The sequence below is a fragment of the Fusarium mangiferae genome, assembly GCF_900044065.1.
Source record: "Fusarium mangiferae strain MRC7560 genome assembly, contig: FMAN_scaffold011, whole genome shotgun sequence".
Classification (NCBI taxonomy): domain Eukaryota; kingdom Fungi; phylum Ascomycota; class Sordariomycetes; order Hypocreales; family Nectriaceae; genus Fusarium; species Fusarium mangiferae.
The window spans coordinates 1,590,773-1,608,680 of record NW_024573931.1 but is presented as its reverse complement, the minus strand read 5'-3'; the positions used below and the strand labels follow the sequence as shown (position 1 = coordinate 1,608,680).

The window sequence follows — 17,908 nt, the reverse complement described above, 5'->3', positions numbered from 1 at the left end:
CATCATCATCATCATCATCATCATCATCAGCGCGGCGGTACCCTTTGTCTTCACCCAAATTTGTGGCATATCTCACATTTTCATCTTGTGATATGGTCAAGAGTATTCATGATATTCGTCCTCACTAGCTTGAAGAATCCCTGTTTCCCGTGTCAAATCCCTGCTTGAAGCTGCACTAGACTGCATATCAGCCACACGTTCTTTACCGCCTCATTCAACAACTCCCTCCTTTATCGAATGTCCTCCTAGCGTCGATTAGTTACCTTTGATTCTGCCATCTCCATGAGGCCATGATCATCGATTATAGTGCGTTGCAGTGGTAAAGCTCAAGTAGCTGCCGTCATGTGCTATTAAAGTGAGGCGGGAGCTGAGCTAGGTCTTAGTCACTCAATTCATGGTCTTGAATTATCCTGCCAATAGGAGCATGGATCTAGACGCAGTGTCAGATTATCGACCTCTAATGTTACTCGTCATTATATTCGCACAGGCCTGCAGTAACACGAGTGCAAGTATCAGGGGTAACGGTTCGAATCTGCAGAACGCACACTAAGGTTTCCTCTAGCTAACAGGCACAGACGGCCAGATGCCTGATGTGCAACCGTTCCGGTTTCCGTTGATGGTTGTAAAGTCAAGTCCAACAACGACAACTCTATTGATAAAGTACCATTCTACCTAGTGCTGACAAGTTTAGTGAAGAATGGCTAAGAAATAAAATCTCCCTAGCTCAGCAACGCGCCAGTGACCCAATGTGCACAGTCTGTTAAATGCCAGACACTTCTTGTCATCCAAAACCCCCGTCTCAGTACCCTAGTTTAACACGCCTATGCAACCCGTTTCGCCTCAGCCGTATGCTCACTGATACACGATTACCCTCTGAAAAGACTGTGTGGCACTGTCCTCAGTGCTTTGTGGGTGGTGCAAAGTAACTTCATGTTCTAACCCGCTATTTCGACGCTGCTTCGCGAGGAGGCAACCGAGGCAGGACGCGGAGGAGGCATGGGGGGGAATATGGGGACAACGTTGGCGTTGATGATTTCAATTTCGAACTTGGGGATGCTCGAACTACTGCGGAACAGGGCAGACAAGTCATTTCCAAAAGCCGCAATCTCATAAGTTTCGTCCTCGTCCAGCGTGACACGGCGTACCATGGCTCTGAGAAGAGCGTGACCATTGCTAGAATGATTCGGCAGAGGGAGGTACGGCGCGGAAGACGAGTTGACAAACCCGGTAGGGCGCATGTTTGCCTCGTTGACTGCTACTTGCTGCAGGTAGTGGACAGTTGGTGAGACGTTCACAAGCATGTTCCTCTTTCCATTGCCTGCCCAGGTAATGTTGAGACGTGCAGGATACGACTTGCCAACCATGGGCGGAATAGGAATAGGAATCTTTCTACCTGGTGGCGGAGGAACCATCGAGTGGCCTGGTCGGATGCCGGGAATAGGGGCAGAGATTGGTGCTGGTGCTGGTGCTGGTGCTGGTGCCTGTAGCATCGAATAACCCCATGGTTGAGGGGGGGGAGGATGACCGTGAGGTGGCATTCCTGTTGGACGAGGAGGAGATACCCAAAAAGGGGTACGGCGGCTAGTAGGCTCATCACTCTCGCTACCTGAATCTGCCTCTGCTCGGCCTGGTCGTGTGTTGGTTGCCTCGCCCTCTGCTCGGCCACTGCGATGGCTTCCTCGGTGGGAGCGACGGGGAGGAAGTGCAGAATCGTCAGAGTCCGAGGCGAAGGCTTCACTGTCAGAGGAACTACAAGCAATGACATCTGGTTTCACTGAACCACCACGCATACCAGATGAGCTCTTGGCAGTACCAGGAGGAAGATCGTAGCCGTGACAAGTCACATACTGATCTACCAAACGAGCCGAGGCCTCGTGAAGCAGTTCGAGCGCACGCTCAAGTCGAGGGGCCTTCTCCTCAAGATATTTGATGCGTTTCCCGCCTTCTGTCTTGAGAACGAAAGCGTGCCACTGACGACTTAGGTCGATCCGAGTCAGGACTTGGAAGTCAGCATCTGAGCTTTCGGCGGACATGCGGCAGTTCTCTTTAGTCCGGTCAAGTCAGTAACGTATTCAGAAATCAATCAGCCACAGCTGAGTTAGGGTTCAGACTCACGCTGAACGAGACCCTTGTAATCCATAGGATGATGTGCCATATCTGACTGAGGTGGAAGTGCTGGATCCTGACAGGCTCGACGCAACAAGGTCATTGATGAAGAGAGGGCTTGGTAGAGGACTGCTCAATGTGCTGAACAGATGGGATGGCGTGTTGGAGTTGAACTTTGTAAGATCGGAAGTGGAAGTGCAATCCAATACCTTTATGTAGGAACAAATCCGGTGGCTGTGGTGTGGAACGCCCAGTGTCAAAAGCATCTTTGTGTACCAAATACCTCACACCCAAACAAGAGCCTGCAGGGAATGTGTTTCTAGCAAGCCGATAGATGACGCCCCCATATGGAATAAGGCGGCCAGTCATGTCTATCCCCGTTTTTGGGAGGTATGTATAGCCGAGCAGTATAGGGCACAATGGCTTGCAAAACAAACGTCGCGCAAAGGCCGCGATGCCCTGACTTTGATTCCCGTTACCGAGGCCATTTCTCGTGATTCATGCCGTGTAAGTCTGGTAGAGCCCAACAGCAGACAATTCGTAATCGTGATACCACGAAGCGCCTTGGTAGAACCTCATGAGAAGACACGTCGTGGAATATCGTGGCTATCCGTGAGAAACCAAAACAGGCATTGTTCCAAGGGCTAATGGCCAATGGCTGATACTAGGAACGGACACTATGCATTCCGAAAGCCTGCAGGTTGCATTCAAGGCAATCCCTTTGGGCCAGTAGATACTCAAGGATCTCCCTGTATTGTTCGTGTGTGGTAAGCACCCAGCCGTCCTCAAGTTTCTGCCTTGTTGTGTTGTGTCGTGTGTGTGTGTGTGTGTCTGTCCTTCAGCTTGTCACACAACCACAAAACCAAAACCAAATAACCTTCTTCTTTCTTGGTTTCCGAGCTTTGTTCTCGCTTCTATTCTAGCAAATCATGCACAAACTAGAAAGAGAGAGAAAAAACAATTAGCAAACGCTCGATAAACCAAACACACAATCACCATGTCCATAGGCACAAGAAAGCTCGGCCAAGTTGATTGTTTCATGGCTGCCATTCGCCTCGTGAGAATGATTGGTCCACAACGAACCAGCCTGTCTTACTTAACTCAACTTACTCAACAAAGCAATATATTTCGCTGATGATAAAAAAAAGGAAAGGAGGGCTTGTCAGCCCAATTGTGTTGCCGCGGAGTTATAGATAGGGATGCCAAAGACCTTGTTTCCTTTGTCAATCGTTTTTGCTTTTGGTCGAGTTGTCTCGGTATCCAGGATATCTGCTCGACAGAGTCGTGTATATGCAATTGTTGCTATGACGATCTCTGCCTTAACTTCGAATTGCCCCTCTCGGCTGGCTTCAATGTGTAGAGATGCCAATGAGACACAGTCTTAGCTTTGACTACTTCACTTGCCTCGCATTGCAAGGAATGCTTGTCCTGGAGAGTATTGTCAAGGAATAAGGGAATGGATAGATAATCCAACGGAAGCACTTCTTCTTATTATACTCTGCAGAGTCGTAGGTATCGTACATATATATCAGTTTCAGACACTGGTTTGCAGCCGTTCCAGTCGTGCAGTGACAGCATCCACCAAGGCTGTTTCTCTCGATAGAAGTCCTTGGACCTGCTGCAACTTCGCCCGGCGAACCTCTTGTGGGATCCGTAACTCGGCCGAAGGTGTGGCGGGCCCATCCGTCTCCCCTGTCGCCTTGTTCATTGCCTCCACTTCGGCAGTAAGGTCAGCCTGCAGGTGCTTAATGTCTTCCAGACGTTTCCACAACTGCTTAGCCTGTGCCGGTGTCGCCTTGGATTTGCCTGATGCCAGCTCCGCGTAATCCGGAGCCGAGACGCTGGCTTCCATGGACTTCACTTCCTCAACAAAGGCACGTTCCTTGGCACTTAAGTCACGCGTGGTCGCCTTACCTACAATCTTGCGTAGGTTTTCAAGGCGCCCAGTCAGCCGCTCCTGGCGGTCCCTTGCTGCAGTAACTCGCCGATCGTACATGGCATTATCCGCCTCTCCATCACGGTGCGACCCGTTAATTGTGTCGATCTTACCCTTTACCTCGTTCGCCTTCATGACTTGTTGCTTAAGCTCACTCTGAAGAAGTTCACATCGCCGGAATACCTCAGCCGCAGCCATTCCAAGGCGATGCGTCTCGTCTGCCAAGACCTTATGCGCATCGGTAAAGATTTGCAACGTAAGCGGGCTTAATCTTACTTCCTGGTTGACGACCGTCTTGTGACGGGACGTGCGGAGCCTCTCAAGCAGTGTAGGCAGAGCAGAACCCTCATCAAATGTATGAGACGGGTTGAACACGGGGCGAGGCTCATAAAAGTCCAGGGGCGCCATACTAGCTTCCCGTTCATAGCTGGGGCTTTCTTGACGAATCGGAGCAAGGTCGACTTCTGGTGTGTCGAAGGTCAGGGCGATGGGCTCGTAGGGAGTCGCTGAGAGGAGAAAGTAGCCAACATCAGGGTCTCGCAGAACATTGCATGCAGCTAAGGGCACCGCAATATCTGCAGTGGGTTGCGAGTAGATGCGATCCCTTGTAGACTGAGAGTTGACAAGCAGGCCAATTCTAAAGTCAGTTCCTGCTTCGGAATCTCCATTCAGCTCACTCTCTAGACGAAAGATCCAGGAAGTGAGAGAAATAAATGTGATCGCAGCATGGTGTGTGACAAAGAAGTTGTAGCGAGATGTGACGTCGTTGCTGAAAACTGGCCAGCTATCCTCATTCACTTCCACGGGTGTCATGGTATCAATGGCCTGGAAGGAAAGTAGAGACGGGGTTTCAGCTTCGGCGAGCAGCCGGCCAAGTTTATTCTTGTTCTTGGGTGGCAGCCATTGGGCCTGGACACCCTCGAGATCAAGATATACGCGAACTTGGCCGCTCGTTGACACGAGGCAGAGCACAGTTAGAGACAGGCCTTCCTGATCCCCGTCATCCATATCCAAATCTTCTTCTTCGCCCGTCATAAGCTGCTCCGTTTCTGTCTTCTTGCCGATGACGAGCATATCAGTAACCGACGTATCCAGCTCATCACCTGTGTCAGGATCTGACTGAAGTTCAAAAGGGCCTTGCAGGCGAGGAATGATTCCCGGTCGAGTTGGTCGCGTATAAATCTCCATCATAGGCTCGCCAATCGGCCCCTCCATGATTGTTGGCTCTTGAGAATCTAGCTCTCCCATCCATTCTAATTGCTGTTGGGCAAGTAACTTTTCCTGCTCTCCAACATCCGGATCATCCTCGATACTTGCAACAGTAGTGACGATCGATACCGACAGAGAAGGGATTAGTGTTGGGGGAGGCGCCCATTTCTGAGGAAGCAAAGGACACAAGGCGTACACATCTCCTTCTCGCATGGCCACCCACAACGTCATTGGGTTCCAACCGCCAGCCCCTTTAGTAGAGAAACTGGCAGCAGCCACCTCCATTTCGAACGAATCAGGTGAGAATGCCGTATTGGTGGCTGCTGTTGAGGCAGAAAAGTCCTGATCCAGAGTGGTACCGTCCACCAGTTTCTTCAGATCGACAGACGTCGTAGGTGAGTCGAAGGACCATCGATCAGTGGTAGACAATTCCCATACACGTACGATGGCATCCGCGGTAGTCGTAACGATACAAGAGCCACTGACACCCAAAGGATGCCAGAGGGCTGATACGATAGGAGATCGAGAGGTAACGTGAGTGGTTGGACCAAGCGTGAAGATCTTTGGTTTAAGAGGGCCAGCATCTTCACTGGTAAGGTGTGAGGGGTCAGGGAGCACGCAGATATGGACAGTATGTGTGGTGAGAATGGCCAAAAAGTTCGAGTTCGGGGACATTATCAGCTGTCGAATGTCGTCGGCAACGGGAGTCTTGATTGTCTGCGGAGTGGCAGGTTAGCTACCGATTTATAAGTCATGATGCTCGAACATACCCTTAATCCAGCAGCGTTCTCTAGGCTCTCATTATCGAATGGCTGTGTGGAGTCCTCGCGCTTGATGCGAATGCCCTGCGATGATCCTCTCTTTGGATAACGATTTGTCCATTCATCCTTCAAGTACGCAAGATCACCCCAACGGATTTCGCGACCAACAGCAGCAAATACTTCAGTTCCTCGATGAGCAATGGTTCGTCGCGGACCAGGAATAGTTTTCTTCTTGGAAGAATATGCTGACTCAAGACTACGAGACTTGGACGCCTCAGATGATGGCTCAAACAGACGATGGCCGAGAGCGTTGCTGGACAGCCAAGCTGCCGAATAGCTCTTGACCTTAGGCATGGCGAGAGGACAGTGCCAAGCTCCGTCTGCAAAGATGTTTGCAAAGTTTCGCGAAGCTGATGAGGTGAGAATGCGAGCTATATGAGCTGCTCAGAGTAATTGTAGCTGAGCGCAAGTCGCGATCTTTGAATGTTTGGGAAGAAAAATAACGAGGCTGAAGGCCTGGGGCTGGCGGACGATCCGTCACTCAAAGCTTTAGCGCTTGTTACTACAGCATCAAGAGGCAGGGTATAAGTGAATGCCACACGCACCGCCACACCTGTCTGCAGGGCCCACTCTCCAAGGCAAGGCTGCTCTTGTTACACCAACATCCATCATCTCAACTATTGAAGCTCAAGAAACATCTACCATACCTCATCGCGCACAATTACCCATTCTGATAAATCTGAGACCTTGCCGGTTCATCTTCGAAATCCGCGATAAGTGAAGGTCACAAGACGATGCGACCAGGCGTCAGAAACACTGTAGAGCGCCTCGACAGGCCGAGCGCCTACTACCAGAACCGCGTATGATATCTGCCCACGCTTTTCGAGCCACTTATTAACACCGTGCTAGAACAAGAGGAGACGCGATCGCGATGACGACCAGGACCAGCCTTCAGAGCCCCAGGCTGACCCTCTAGCCAATGCCACAACCCTCTACGTCGGCAACCTGTATGTTTCCCTCGCTACAATGCTTGTAACGCCATAGCGATCAATCGCATAAGGCTGACTTTCATCGCACCAACAGATCCTTCTACACAACCGAAGAGCAGGTCTATGAACTTTTCGCAAAGTGCGGCGAGATCAAACGCCTTATCATGGGTCTCGACCGCTTCAACAAAACGCCTTGCGGTTTCTGCTTTGTTGAGTACTACACACACCAGGACGCCCTGGACTGCCTAAAATACATTGGCGGCACCAAGCTCGACGAGCGCGTCATCCGTACCGACCTGGATCCCGGCTTTGAAGAGGGACGTCAATTTGGCCGTGGCAAATCTGGTGGTCAAGTTCGCGACGAGTACCGTGAGGACTTCGATGAGGGCAGGGGAGGTGTTGGCAGGGCGATACAAGCCGAAGAGCGAGACGAGTACGCCGAGGGGAAGTAATTGGACAGTAGGGAAGCGGCGGTTGTCCTTGACAGCCGATTTGGACTCGATACCCTTAGATTTTCAGACACAGAGCCTTCGATATTTGGGACAATAACTGCATTCCCTCTTCTATGTGCATATATGGTATTTCTTTCCTCATCTTCTATCCCAACGCATACCACCGGTCTGCTCCTTCACCAGCATTTAATACCGTCTCCCAAGCCGTTTGTTTTGTATCATATCGGGAAATGCGGTCGTCACATTGCCTCTCAAGTTCGTAGGTGAAACATTGGTGTTGTACATAGATCCCAATGCGGATCTGCCTGCAATTCCCGCCATGGGATGAATACGCCGTTCTCCGTTAGATCCTCAACTCGATTGTCCTGCTTCCAATTCTGCAAAATCGACTTTTTAGTAGCCAGGAGGGTTGATTCGCTGGGAAACCCTTGTCCACTTGGGCAGTTCTGTGCAATTGTCAACATTGAAATCTGGGCAATTGGGTAATCTAAGCAGAGTGGCATACTGTGAATGCCCTTGCGGTAACGCTTGGCCTTGCGATCGAACATGGTATATTTGTCCTTTGGTAGCATCTCGGCCTCGGTGGGCATCTCAGCCTTCCATCGCTCAAGAGCTTCGAGGGTCTGTCCTTTCTTGGCGAGAGCTGCATCGACAGTCGCTACAACATTGTCGACGGCTCGCAGGCGAAGTCGATGGCGGCGTTTCTGGAACTTGGACAACCGCCAGGGGATTTTCCAAAGAAGGCCACCTGAGAGAGGATTCGTGATGCGGAATGCGCCGAACATTGTCGAATAGCGTTGCGGTAAGGAGATACAATCAGAGGAGTCTTTTGGTTATTGTCGAATGACCGTCAACTTTTTCCCGGTAGCCGGCGGCTGTTGAGCCGCGCAGACGCTTAGCGCAGGAAGGCTGTTGGCTGCATACCTACCTACCTAGGCGGAGAAGCTTAGCGGAACATTGCGAGGGCCGGATACAGTGGGCGGCGTCTCAGTGGGGGTGGTAAGGTATCCATCCAGTGGGGAAGCTTCCATTTAGCTGGCTTAGACTACCGACCTAAACAGCCCAGAGCAATGCAGACGTCGATTCATTCATCCAGTTCATTTTATAAGAAGGGTATGCGACAGTATCGACAGCATTAACACGGCGCCTTCGAATGAATCGCCACCATTCAGCGAAACCAAAGGATATTGCTGGAGCGCGGCGGACGCAACACACAGCACCATGAGTTACTACTTCGCCATTGTCGGCACTCAGGACAACCCTCTATTCGAGCATGAGTTTGGCACCTCTAAACAGGGCGGTGACGGCCAGTCGCGCTTCAGCGATCAAGTCCGTCACTTGAACCAGTTCATCTTACATTCGAGTCTTGATATTGCAGAGGAGGTCCAGTGGTCACATGGACAGATGTGAGTTATGCCCGACGGTGGCTTTGGAGCAGGCAAGGGGTAGCCCACGGCCGACTCACAGACAAAGGACACGACGCGACATGATACTAAACTCTGGTTCTTCTGCAGGTATCTCAAGTGTATTGACAAGTTCTTTAACAACTACATATCATGCTTCGTCACCGCCGGCAACGTCAAATTTCTCCTGCTCCATCAACCCATCATCCCGACAGGAACATCATCACGGTCATCAACTGCCATCGGGGCTAATCCCACAAGTCCAGCTACCGAAGAAGCCATCAAAATGTTCTTTACGGAAGTTTATGAGAACTGGGTCAAGGCTATCATGAGTCCCTTCTACCGCGCCAACATGGAGGTGCGTAGCCCGGTTTTCAGAACGAGGGTAGCGGCTGCTGGGAGGAAATACCTTTGAATGTTGACAGGAAAGCTTCGCGTTCTTATGATACCATGTTTGCAACTTAATACAATGCATTAAATCTGTGTCATCTCTTGATACAGGTGTCTGAGTTCTCTATGTTAAACTAGCCGTAACGTTGTGGCCATTTCATAAATCACGATGAGTATAGACGTCTGGAGTGATGGAGAATTATGAAGTGATCAATGTTCAATGTGGTATTCATTTGCAAGGTCGTCTTCCATGACGCCTATGGTAATATCATATCCGTTTCCCCAACGCCTTAGTCAAATACATCCATCCCAGTGCCGTATTGGCGCAACTGAATAATCCTTCTCAAGAGCGAGCCATTAAGCAAGGCAGAGAACCGTTTAACCACCGAAACCGTAGAGGGTACGTCCCTGTCGCTTGAGAGCATAGACGACGTCAAGGGAAGTAACGGTCTTGCGCTTGGCATGCTCAGTGTAGGTGACAGCATCACGAATGACACCCTCGAGGAAGGTCTTGAGAACACCACGGGTCTCCTCGTAGATCACTAAGGCACAATGTTAGCATGTTCATAATGTAGAAATGCATTCAGGTTAACTTACTAGCAGAAATACGCTTGACACCGCCGCGACGAGCGAGACGTCGGATGGCGGGCTTGGTGATTCCTTGAATGTTGTCTCGCAAAATCTTTCGGTGACGCTTGGCACCACCCTTGCCGAGACCCTTGCCGCCCTTGCCACCTAACATGAAGCGTCAGTACTTGTTGATGATCGAAGCTTGGTGTTGAATGCAGTTCATCAACGCGTCAGCATGGTCAGCACCGACGACCAAGCATCGAAGCTGAGGAATGCATCAAAGACAAGAGAAAGTACTTACGTCCAGTCATGATGATAGATGAAGGAGATAAAGTCTTGATGAAAAGAGATGAAAGTGACGCGTTGTCGCGATGTTGTAAATGACGTTGAGACGCGTTGAAGATGCGGAGTGGGAAGAGTGAAAGGAAAAAAAAACACCGCGGGGAGGGGCGAGAAGGGGAGGAATAAATACGTGTAGGCAATCAGTAAAAAACAACAACTGTAGGCGCCAGAAATCACTGCTAAAATGCGGGCAGAATCAGTGAAAAAATGGGCACCAAATTCGCTATAATTGAAGCGCTTTACCGCTTTCGGATATCCGCGTGAGAGATGTTGTGGTTCGATTTTTTGATTGGCTGATAACTCAGATCACTCCCGTCGTGCCAGGCAGGTCCAGCTGCAGCCAGAATTTGGAGCTGGAGGGGGACTTGGGGGAGTGGGTCGGCGACCGGTTCTTTGAGGACAAAGTGCATTGAGTTGCGCCACTGTTGCTCTTCCATTCTCATCAGGTAGCTCAGCTGATTTTAGGGGGAAAAAAAAAAAAAAAAAAGCGCTCGAGTCAAGTTGACTCTTTTTCTTGAAACTGCTCAAATAATGTAATGTTGGAATGCCTTGGGCATGCAGATACATCTACTGAAAAAACAGTATTCACTTCGACATCGTTTTACAGTTGAAGCTCTTGTTGCATAAAGTTAGTGGGTACCTAGTAGCTTTTATACCAACCTGTACTATTCAGGTAGCCTCATCACGACACAACAAGTCTATCGAGACGCGATTTCGCAACAACAATGGGCTCAACCTTTTTTACTCTGATTGTCAGGGTATCTATCCATCAACTCGCCGCCTCTCTGAATGCCTATTCTCGTAATGTACAGGTACCTCAACGCGTGAATGTATGCTGCCCATGGTACATATACATAAAAGCAAAGTCGCTTTCTCCATTTGCACAGCACGCGCAAGTCAGGCCGCTTAAGAAGCCTATTCATACCAGAAAACGCCGGTGCCATGCCCATGCTCTCGTAACAAAGTCAACAGTAGCGCCGACCGCCGGTCCTCATCCCATATATTCGACCCTCGCAATACGAATCAGTGCCACCACATCCCATATACTTCATTATGCCGATTGTCCCAAAAACCAAGGCTACCAAACGCAAGTGCAGACTCGTTAATATCGCAATGTTCATTACAATCATCACATCATCGAGTCGTCCATCTCCACGTCGTCCTCGAAACTCTCAATCGCTTCTTTGATTTGTTGACTTGCCTGTTTAGTTGTCAGTATGAATGTAACATAACAGCACATAGTTCTGGTATTCTACTAGCTTACCTTGGGGTCCAGGGCAAGGGCAATAGTAAAGTGACGCACTGAGAGCTGCTTTTCGCCCATGCTTCTATACAGTTTGCCGAGGAGGAAGTGAACTGTGGCCTCATCTGGCGCCAGGTCCTTGAGTATCATCAGCTCTTTTTGCGCCGCATCTAATTGGCCAACAGCAAGCAGTGCTCTGGCCTTCTTGTATCGAGTTTGGGCTGCACGAGGTGCGAGGTCAACTGCTTTGCTATAAGCTTGCAGAGCAGGCATTATTTGTTTCTGCTTCTCTAGCACTGTTCCAATGCAAGTTATCAGCACTGCATTGTTGGGGTTGATGCTCTGAGCTGCATGGAAGTGCGTGTACGCCTTATCGTAAGCGCCGAGACGTTCCTGGACCCTTCCTATGCCATAGTAGGCATTGTAATGGCGTCGGTCGGCTGATATTGCTTGACGATATGCCGTCAGTGCCTTATCATATTCTTCGTTGGTAACGTGCTCGTGTCCTTGCAAGGTGAAAGCATAAGCGAATTTGGGATCTAGTTGAGTAGCTCGCTTGAAACACTTGAGTGCTTGTTCATGGTCGCGTGCCAATGACCAAGCATTCCCCAACGCACACCAAGCCTGTGGTGAAAGCCATGCGGAATCCACCAACTCATGTGCCAGAAAAGAAAGGTCCGTCTCCCTTCTTAGATGCCAGAGAACTGTAGAGTATACCTCCATATCCTCGAGTCTTGAAGGTGCTTGCACACGCATCTTCCTGAAGAACTTCTCAGACTCGGCATATGAAGCTTGCTCAAAGTGAGCTCGACCCATCTGTGCCAAAACCCACGGTGTGTTTTGGTGAGACATCGGAAGCGATTGAAAATGCTGAAGGCTCTCGGTACATTGGAACTGGGATAATGAGTAGTATCCGTTTGCTAGCTTCATGACAAGGTCGAGCAGCCATCTAAGTCCTTCTTCGATCTTCTGAGCATCAAGCTCTGATGTCTTGTGCACCGGCGGTGGAGGGGGGATCTCCTTGGCTTTCGGTAGCTCGCTGTGATCCATGTCGGCTTGTGCCTCTTCGAGAGGTTTGCGATTACCACTAACCACACGGCCAACACTAGAGCCACTTGATCCAGGTCGAACAATCCGAGAAATTGGGGGCCGAGCCTTCTTCAGCTCCCTGACAGCCGCAGTGCCCATCCCAGCCGCCCCCGAGTTTGCTTTGGACGATGGTCTAAACATGTTGAGCCTTGCACTACGTCGAGTCGTCGCTGGCTCTTCTGAGTTTGCCGTTCGCTGTGCTGGGTGCCCCGATATAGTCCGTTTTCTTTCCGCCGCCGGTATAGACGATCGCAATGATGCTGAGGGTGCGGCGTTAGACGCGTCAGTCATCACATTTTCTGTAGATTGTTCTGGTAGCCCCTTGTCTTGAGCCCTTGTGCGTCGAGATCCTATGCGATAATTCATTCGTGGGGGTGCCTCCTGCGCCTGGTCGATAGCTTGGGCATGCCGCGTCCTTCGAGGTGGAGCCTGAGGAGGCTCATGGGAATGGCCAATGCGAGATGATGTCGTAACCGAAGATATCGTACCTGGAGGCGTCTCCATGCCGTCAAAACCAGAGCTGCTGTTAGTCGATGTCGCATAGCGCATGCGTCCCTCTTGGATCTTCTGCATAAATTCGCTCTTATCGACTTCCTGGCCAGAGTCGCCGTTAGTAAGCTCATGGATTGTTGGGGAATGACTGGAGCTGAAGGGATCGCTTGCAACATCCATTGTAGCATTCCGTTGGGACTTCTTCATGGGGATATCTGTAACGATTGGTACAGATCCTTCTCTTGATATCAAAGGGCTTGTTTCCACATCGAAGCCATGTACTAGCGTATCGCTGGTCTTGAAAACGTTGGGCACACGGACGGTAACGCCAAGGTCGCATAGCGCTTCGAAAGCATCCCACATGAAAGGATTCAGCTGAAGAGCCTCTTCGAAACAGGAGACGGCCTTCTTCTTGTCGTCATATGCGCGATGGAGTCGTCCTAGAAGACAAAGAACTGCAGGCGCATCAGGAAGAGCGGTTCTGGTGGTTGCGCTATGCTTCCCTAAGCTGCATTTCGATGCCCAGAGACTTCGGGCTTTCTCCAAGGCGGAGATGCCATCCTTAAATCGTTCAAGGGCCAAGCATGCTTGAGCAAAAACCCAAGCACACCCCAGATGCACGCCACGGTATCCTATGGGCTTGCCAACGTCGTAGGCTGAGCGAAAGTCGCCGAGTCGCAAGTGGCATAGAGCATAGAGGTATGTAGACTCGTTAGATCTGGGATCCTGCGCCAGCAAGCGTTCGGCGAAGAACAGGCCGTTGTGGTAGGAGGCATTATCAAGATGATAGTATATCGTTTGTCTTAAAAGGCCACTGGTGACTGCCGGAGTGGGCGCCATACTAAATGTTGCTGTCCAGTGATGAGGTTTTAGAAGGATGCTCGGGGTTTCGGACGGTGATGGCGCTGACGGAGTTGCCTAACGATGTGTTCTGGCCATGAGATAATCGATGGACAAGATCGGAATAAAATGATTCAATGGGAATAGACCCTTCAGTCGGCGACCAACAATGGTCTTCTGAACCAAGCAGTTGTTTATTCTCGTGCTAAGCCGTTCGCGTGAGTGGCGGGGACCAGCCAAAATCGAAAGAAAACAAAGCAGTCGTGGGTCAGTCGCTGGGCAGTCGTAGTGGGTACCAGCGTCGTGAAACGAATTAATGATCAAGAAAACAACAAAGAGATGCGAAACGCAAGGCAATTCTGTCGATCTAAGGTAGCCTTTGTTATGTCGCGGCCTAGGAAAGGAGCAAGAGGTCGTCACAAGTATGGAGTCGTTAAAGGCGAGCAACCTTTCGTGAACGGGAACGGTGGGTCCTAGCGAGCGAGCGAGACAGCGAGAATTGTTGATGAAGATGGAACTGAAGGAAGCTCAAAAGTATAGAAGGGACGAAGAAAGAGAAGAAATTTCCCTGCTACCAGCTAATACGACTTCGATATGAGTTGCTCATGGTATTGAACGGGTTGCAAACTCAGCCTGACCCTAGGGGATGCTGTAGGTAGTAGAAGGTGCAGTGAACGTTATGGGCGTGCTTGCGTGAAACAGGCTTTGAATGTTTGGTGGTGACGGATTGGCCAAGCGCGCGGTACCTACTGTCGTGACGGAATTGATATGATTGGCTCAGGGTTGCGCCTAGCAACCAGCCACCAAGTATGTCTACCTGCTATCGCTCGTGTATCAGGTGTGGTCTCAAGTACCAAGACTACATTGTCTCGGTCCTTCTAGCCACTGAGATTTCGCTCCTGGCATCCGTACCTGCAGACTGTCTCTTCCATAAGTTCCCAGCTAAATTCGACATTTCCTTCCCTACCTAGGTACCTACAGTCTAAAGAGTGGCAGGTATCCCACTAACCTTAGGTATAGTGGGTACCTTGAGTCAAAAGAAATAATGCCTGGTTTGTCTCAAGAATTATTCCTTTATTAGCACTGATTAGGTACCTAAAGCAAGATTGTCTCTAGCAGTCTGTCCATATCTTGCTTTTACTTTATTTGATTGGTTGGTACAAACTGAATAACCATCTGCGGTGCATTGCTGCGTCCACATATAAGTGAACTAAGTTGAGTTCGATTCGTACATGGATGCTTACCAAATCAACAGCTCGTGGTTAAAATCGAGTTGAGTACGGAGCACTATTCGCAAATATGCCGAGTCAAAGTTATTACATATCATACAATACAGCAATATCAGTGATCTTCATAGTTTTGAATGGTAGAACACACGAGGTTCCCAGAGATTCATTAATCATAACTGAGTATCCTATATCCACCACTCTTGCTGTGAGCAAGATCTTGATGTTCCCATCATTCCCTTCCTTCACAATGTCAGGACGAAGCCGAGCAAATCGACCACTGACTAGGACAGTAACCACATTTAAGCAGCGATGGTAACCTCAACCTCGACACCGGCCTCGACTGTAACACGGTTAGACTCTGCCCGGATCTTTTCAGGCGGCGGGATCCCTTACTGTTGACGATGACGGACTTGACAACCTCGGTGGGGGCGTGGAGGTCGATAAGGCGCTTGTGGACGCGGAGCTCGTAGGAATCCCAGGTCTTGGAACCCTCACCACAAGGGGTCTTGCGGGTGGTGATCTTGAGGTTCTTGGTGGGCAGACGGACGGGGCCCTTGATGGTGAGGCCCTTGCTGCGGGCACGCTCAATGAGCTCAGCGCTGACCTTCTCGAGAGACTGGACCTTTCGGCTGGTCAGAGTGATTCGGATACGGTGGCTCTTCTGTTGTGGGCGTTAGCATCATGCCAGCGGTTCACTTCACGGTGATATCGACGTACGGGAGCGTCACCGACGTCCTTCTCGTTCTTCTGGTGAGACATTGTGAATGGCTGTCAAGACTCGGCAAAAGTGACTGCAACGGTAACGTGATGACGGCCTGGGAGGGATGAGAGATTGATTCCTTTTGTTGTAGAAGTGTTTAGTTGACAATTAAGCCCCAATTATCAAAAAGTTGTGCGCTTATCGCTTATCGCCAGTTCCTGCACGTGACGGGATCTAAGAGCTTCATGGGACTGGCAAACAGCTAGAGCTAAAATGCACCAGAAGCTTGATCAAACATAAGATCTCGGTACGCGAACTCGGAAAGTTCATACAAGTACTCGAATCCTATTCCCTGTAACTAATAAAGTATTTCCAGTCCCTCAAGCTTCTCATTTCATCGGTAGTCTTGTGAGCTGTAATAGAGCAACCTCATCTCATCAACCCATGACGGCTAGACGAGGTAAGAAAACTTAGGACTGATGTCCCAAGTGACGAAAATACTTAGGTAAAGTCAATATATCTTATTGGGTATTTGGACCAGTTAATTTTCGCATGCATATTTGATGTCTAAAGGTTTTGTTACCCCGGCAAGTGGAGGTACCAATCAGATCGGTGGAATTGCTACCTTACCTTAGTAGTTCTCCCCTGTCATCAGCATCGTCATTCCACTTCTCACTTCTTCTGTGAACACTTCAGCTTGATCGGCCTAACAGCTACGTGCTCTCAGCTATCACCACTGTGCAGCTACCTAGTTCTGTATCAACCTGAGCGTATTCACTAGTACTCATATACAATGGCTCAGAAAGCGAAAAAGGACCGCGCCAAATCCAACGCGGCGGCACTTAACAACTTGCACGTCGGTTCTCTTATCGTCAACGCCCTCTTCCTCCTTTCTCACTTCCTCTTCCGTGCTCGCTCTATCTGGCTTTACGTTCTCCTTTCTGCGCCTGCCATCATCTGCGAGTACATTCTCGAGGCTTCCGGTCGACCGAAGTACGACCCAACTACACGCGCCCTGCGTACCTCTGGCGAAGACCTATCCTCTCCTGGCTTGACCGAATACATGTTCGACGTAATCTGGGTTACCTGGGCTGCAGTAATCTTCGTCATTATCTTCGGAAATAAAGCTTGGTTTCTGTGGCTTATTCTTCCGGCATATGGCGTGTACTTGGGAAGTGGGTTACTAGGCATGGGAAAGCAGAAGATGGCCGAATTCCAAGGTGCGGGCGATGGTGCTGGTGCAGCTCCCCAAGGAAATCGCAGAGCACGTCGGGCAGCTTAAATTTCCCAACTCTCATTACGGGCTATTAGATCTCTCCTGGGATTCTAAGTCTATTGGCTGTCTAAGGCTTCTGTTTCGGACCTTCTCCAGTCCAGCGCTCCAGGGTATCATCGTCCACATTGCGGACTAGGACATGAATATGTTCTAAGGCCCGTACACTTTGAAGGGCAACCCAATTCTTAAACCACAACACGCTGCTCTCTCCGTTTGGACCCAGAGCATCGATGAATGTCTTTTTGATGAACGACTGGACCAAAGCCCTGCTCTCGGGTGTCATATCACCAGTCTCGGAGTCCGTAGGTACAGTTGTGCGCAACCACACGACAATGTGTCTAATGCCCGGTTCCAATCCGTAAGGCCAGTCATTGATCAAGATGCGGTAGTCCGAAGGGTCCTCGAATGGGGCGGTAGATCTTGGTGTGAATGGCGGGTTTCCCCATTCCTGAGGCAGGCGGTTTACAAGAAGATAATTCGTCATGGAGCCATATTCTGCTTTGGTCTCTGCAGTCCAAGCCATATATCGACGAAGGTCAGAGGGCTTGCGCTTCAGGACAGAGAGGTTGTTCGTCCCTGTCCAATGTCAATGGCTGGGCTTGAAACAGAGCAGAGAATGTTGACTAGATTTTAAATAGAGCTGCTTACTGATAATCTCCTTTAACTCCTCCCAATCATGTTTGTGAAACTCCTCATCAGTCTGAGAGAGGACCCATCTGTCGACTTCTGTCAGAGGGAAGGGCGCTTCTTCTGGAGGGTTCTCGCCCATGTCGTAGCAGGTTGTTGAGGATATGGAGAGTCTGAAAGATCTCGTCTGCCACTTGAGATGGGGGGTTGCTATCGATTTTCTGGTGCGTGTTTGTAAGGTACCCGTGTTATGG

The 17,908-nt window shown here is 50.0% G+C and overlaps 10 protein-coding genes across 10 annotated transcripts; 3 read left to right on the top strand and 7 right to left on the bottom strand.

The window, feature by feature from the left end:
* Nucleotides 1-935: 935 nt before the first annotated feature.
* On the bottom strand, nt 936-2,209 carry FMAN_10345 (uncharacterized protein; the record flags this gene model as incomplete). The annotated part of the gene is made up of 2 exons (XM_041821009.1): nt 936-2,044; nt 2,116-2,209. The coding sequence occupies 2 exons, from the start codon at nt 2,207-2,209 to the stop codon at nt 936-938; spliced, it is 1,203 nt and encodes a 400-aa protein (XP_041686833.1).
* Nucleotides 2,210-3,640: 1,431 nt separating this feature from the next.
* Nucleotides 3,641-6,366, bottom strand: FMAN_10344 (uncharacterized protein; the record flags this gene model as incomplete). The annotated part of the gene is made up of 2 exons (XM_041821008.1): nt 3,641-5,968; nt 6,022-6,366. 2 exons carry the CDS (start codon nt 6,364-6,366, stop codon nt 3,641-3,643), a joined length of 2,673 nt encoding a protein of 890 aa, XP_041686832.1.
* Nucleotides 6,367-6,806: 440 nt separating this feature from the next.
* On the top strand, nt 6,807-7,453 carry FMAN_10343 (putative nuclear cap binding protein subunit 2; the record flags this gene model as incomplete). Its single annotated transcript, XM_041821007.1, has 3 exons — nt 6,807-6,872; nt 6,922-7,019; nt 7,096-7,453. 3 exons carry the CDS (start codon nt 6,807-6,809, stop codon nt 7,451-7,453), a joined length of 522 nt encoding a protein of 173 aa, XP_041686831.1.
* A 251-nt stretch (nt 7,454-7,704) lies between these two features.
* Nucleotides 7,705-8,238, bottom strand: FMAN_10342 (putative ribosomal protein YmL31 precursor; the record flags this gene model as incomplete). Its single annotated transcript, XM_041821006.1, has 1 exon — nt 7,705-8,238. The coding sequence occupies one exon, from the start codon at nt 8,236-8,238 to the stop codon at nt 7,705-7,707; it is 534 nt and encodes a 177-aa protein (XP_041686830.1).
* Nucleotides 8,239-8,674: 436 nt separating this feature from the next.
* On the top strand, nt 8,675-9,271 carry FMAN_10341 (uncharacterized protein; the record flags this gene model as incomplete). The annotated part of the gene is made up of 2 exons (XM_041821005.1): nt 8,675-8,859; nt 8,968-9,271. 2 exons carry the CDS (start codon nt 8,675-8,677, stop codon nt 9,269-9,271), a joined length of 489 nt encoding a protein of 162 aa, XP_041686829.1.
* A 353-nt stretch (nt 9,272-9,624) lies between these two features.
* On the bottom strand, nt 9,625-10,127 carry FMAN_10340 (Histone H4; the record flags this gene model as incomplete). Its single annotated transcript, XM_041821004.1, has 3 exons — nt 9,625-9,788; nt 9,844-9,981; nt 10,118-10,127. 3 exons carry the CDS (start codon nt 10,125-10,127, stop codon nt 9,625-9,627), a joined length of 312 nt encoding a protein of 103 aa, XP_041686828.1.
* A 1,160-nt stretch (nt 10,128-11,287) lies between these two features.
* On the bottom strand, nt 11,288-13,822 carry FMAN_10339 (uncharacterized protein; the record flags this gene model as incomplete). The annotated part of the gene is made up of 2 exons (XM_041821003.1): nt 11,288-11,359; nt 11,423-13,822. The coding sequence occupies 2 exons, from the start codon at nt 13,820-13,822 to the stop codon at nt 11,288-11,290; spliced, it is 2,472 nt and encodes an 823-aa protein (XP_041686827.1).
* A 1,528-nt stretch (nt 13,823-15,350) lies between these two features.
* Nucleotides 15,351-15,810, bottom strand: FMAN_10338 (putative RPS20-ribosomal protein; the record flags this gene model as incomplete). Its single annotated transcript, XM_041821002.1, has 3 exons — nt 15,351-15,391; nt 15,445-15,712; nt 15,769-15,810. The coding sequence occupies 3 exons, from the start codon at nt 15,808-15,810 to the stop codon at nt 15,351-15,353; spliced, it is 351 nt and encodes a 116-aa protein (XP_041686826.1).
* A 734-nt stretch (nt 15,811-16,544) lies between these two features.
* On the top strand, nt 16,545-17,033 carry FMAN_10337 (uncharacterized protein; the record flags this gene model as incomplete). The annotated part of the gene is made up of 1 exon (XM_041821001.1): nt 16,545-17,033. One exon carries the CDS (start codon nt 16,545-16,547, stop codon nt 17,031-17,033), a length of 489 nt encoding a protein of 162 aa, XP_041686825.1.
* A 61-nt stretch (nt 17,034-17,094) lies between these two features.
* Nucleotides 17,095-17,796, bottom strand: FMAN_10336 (uncharacterized protein; the record flags this gene model as incomplete). The annotated part of the gene is made up of 2 exons (XM_041820999.1): nt 17,095-17,603; nt 17,676-17,796. The coding sequence occupies 2 exons, from the start codon at nt 17,794-17,796 to the stop codon at nt 17,095-17,097; spliced, it is 630 nt and encodes a 209-aa protein (XP_041686824.1).
* Nucleotides 17,797-17,908: the final 112 nt, after the last annotated feature.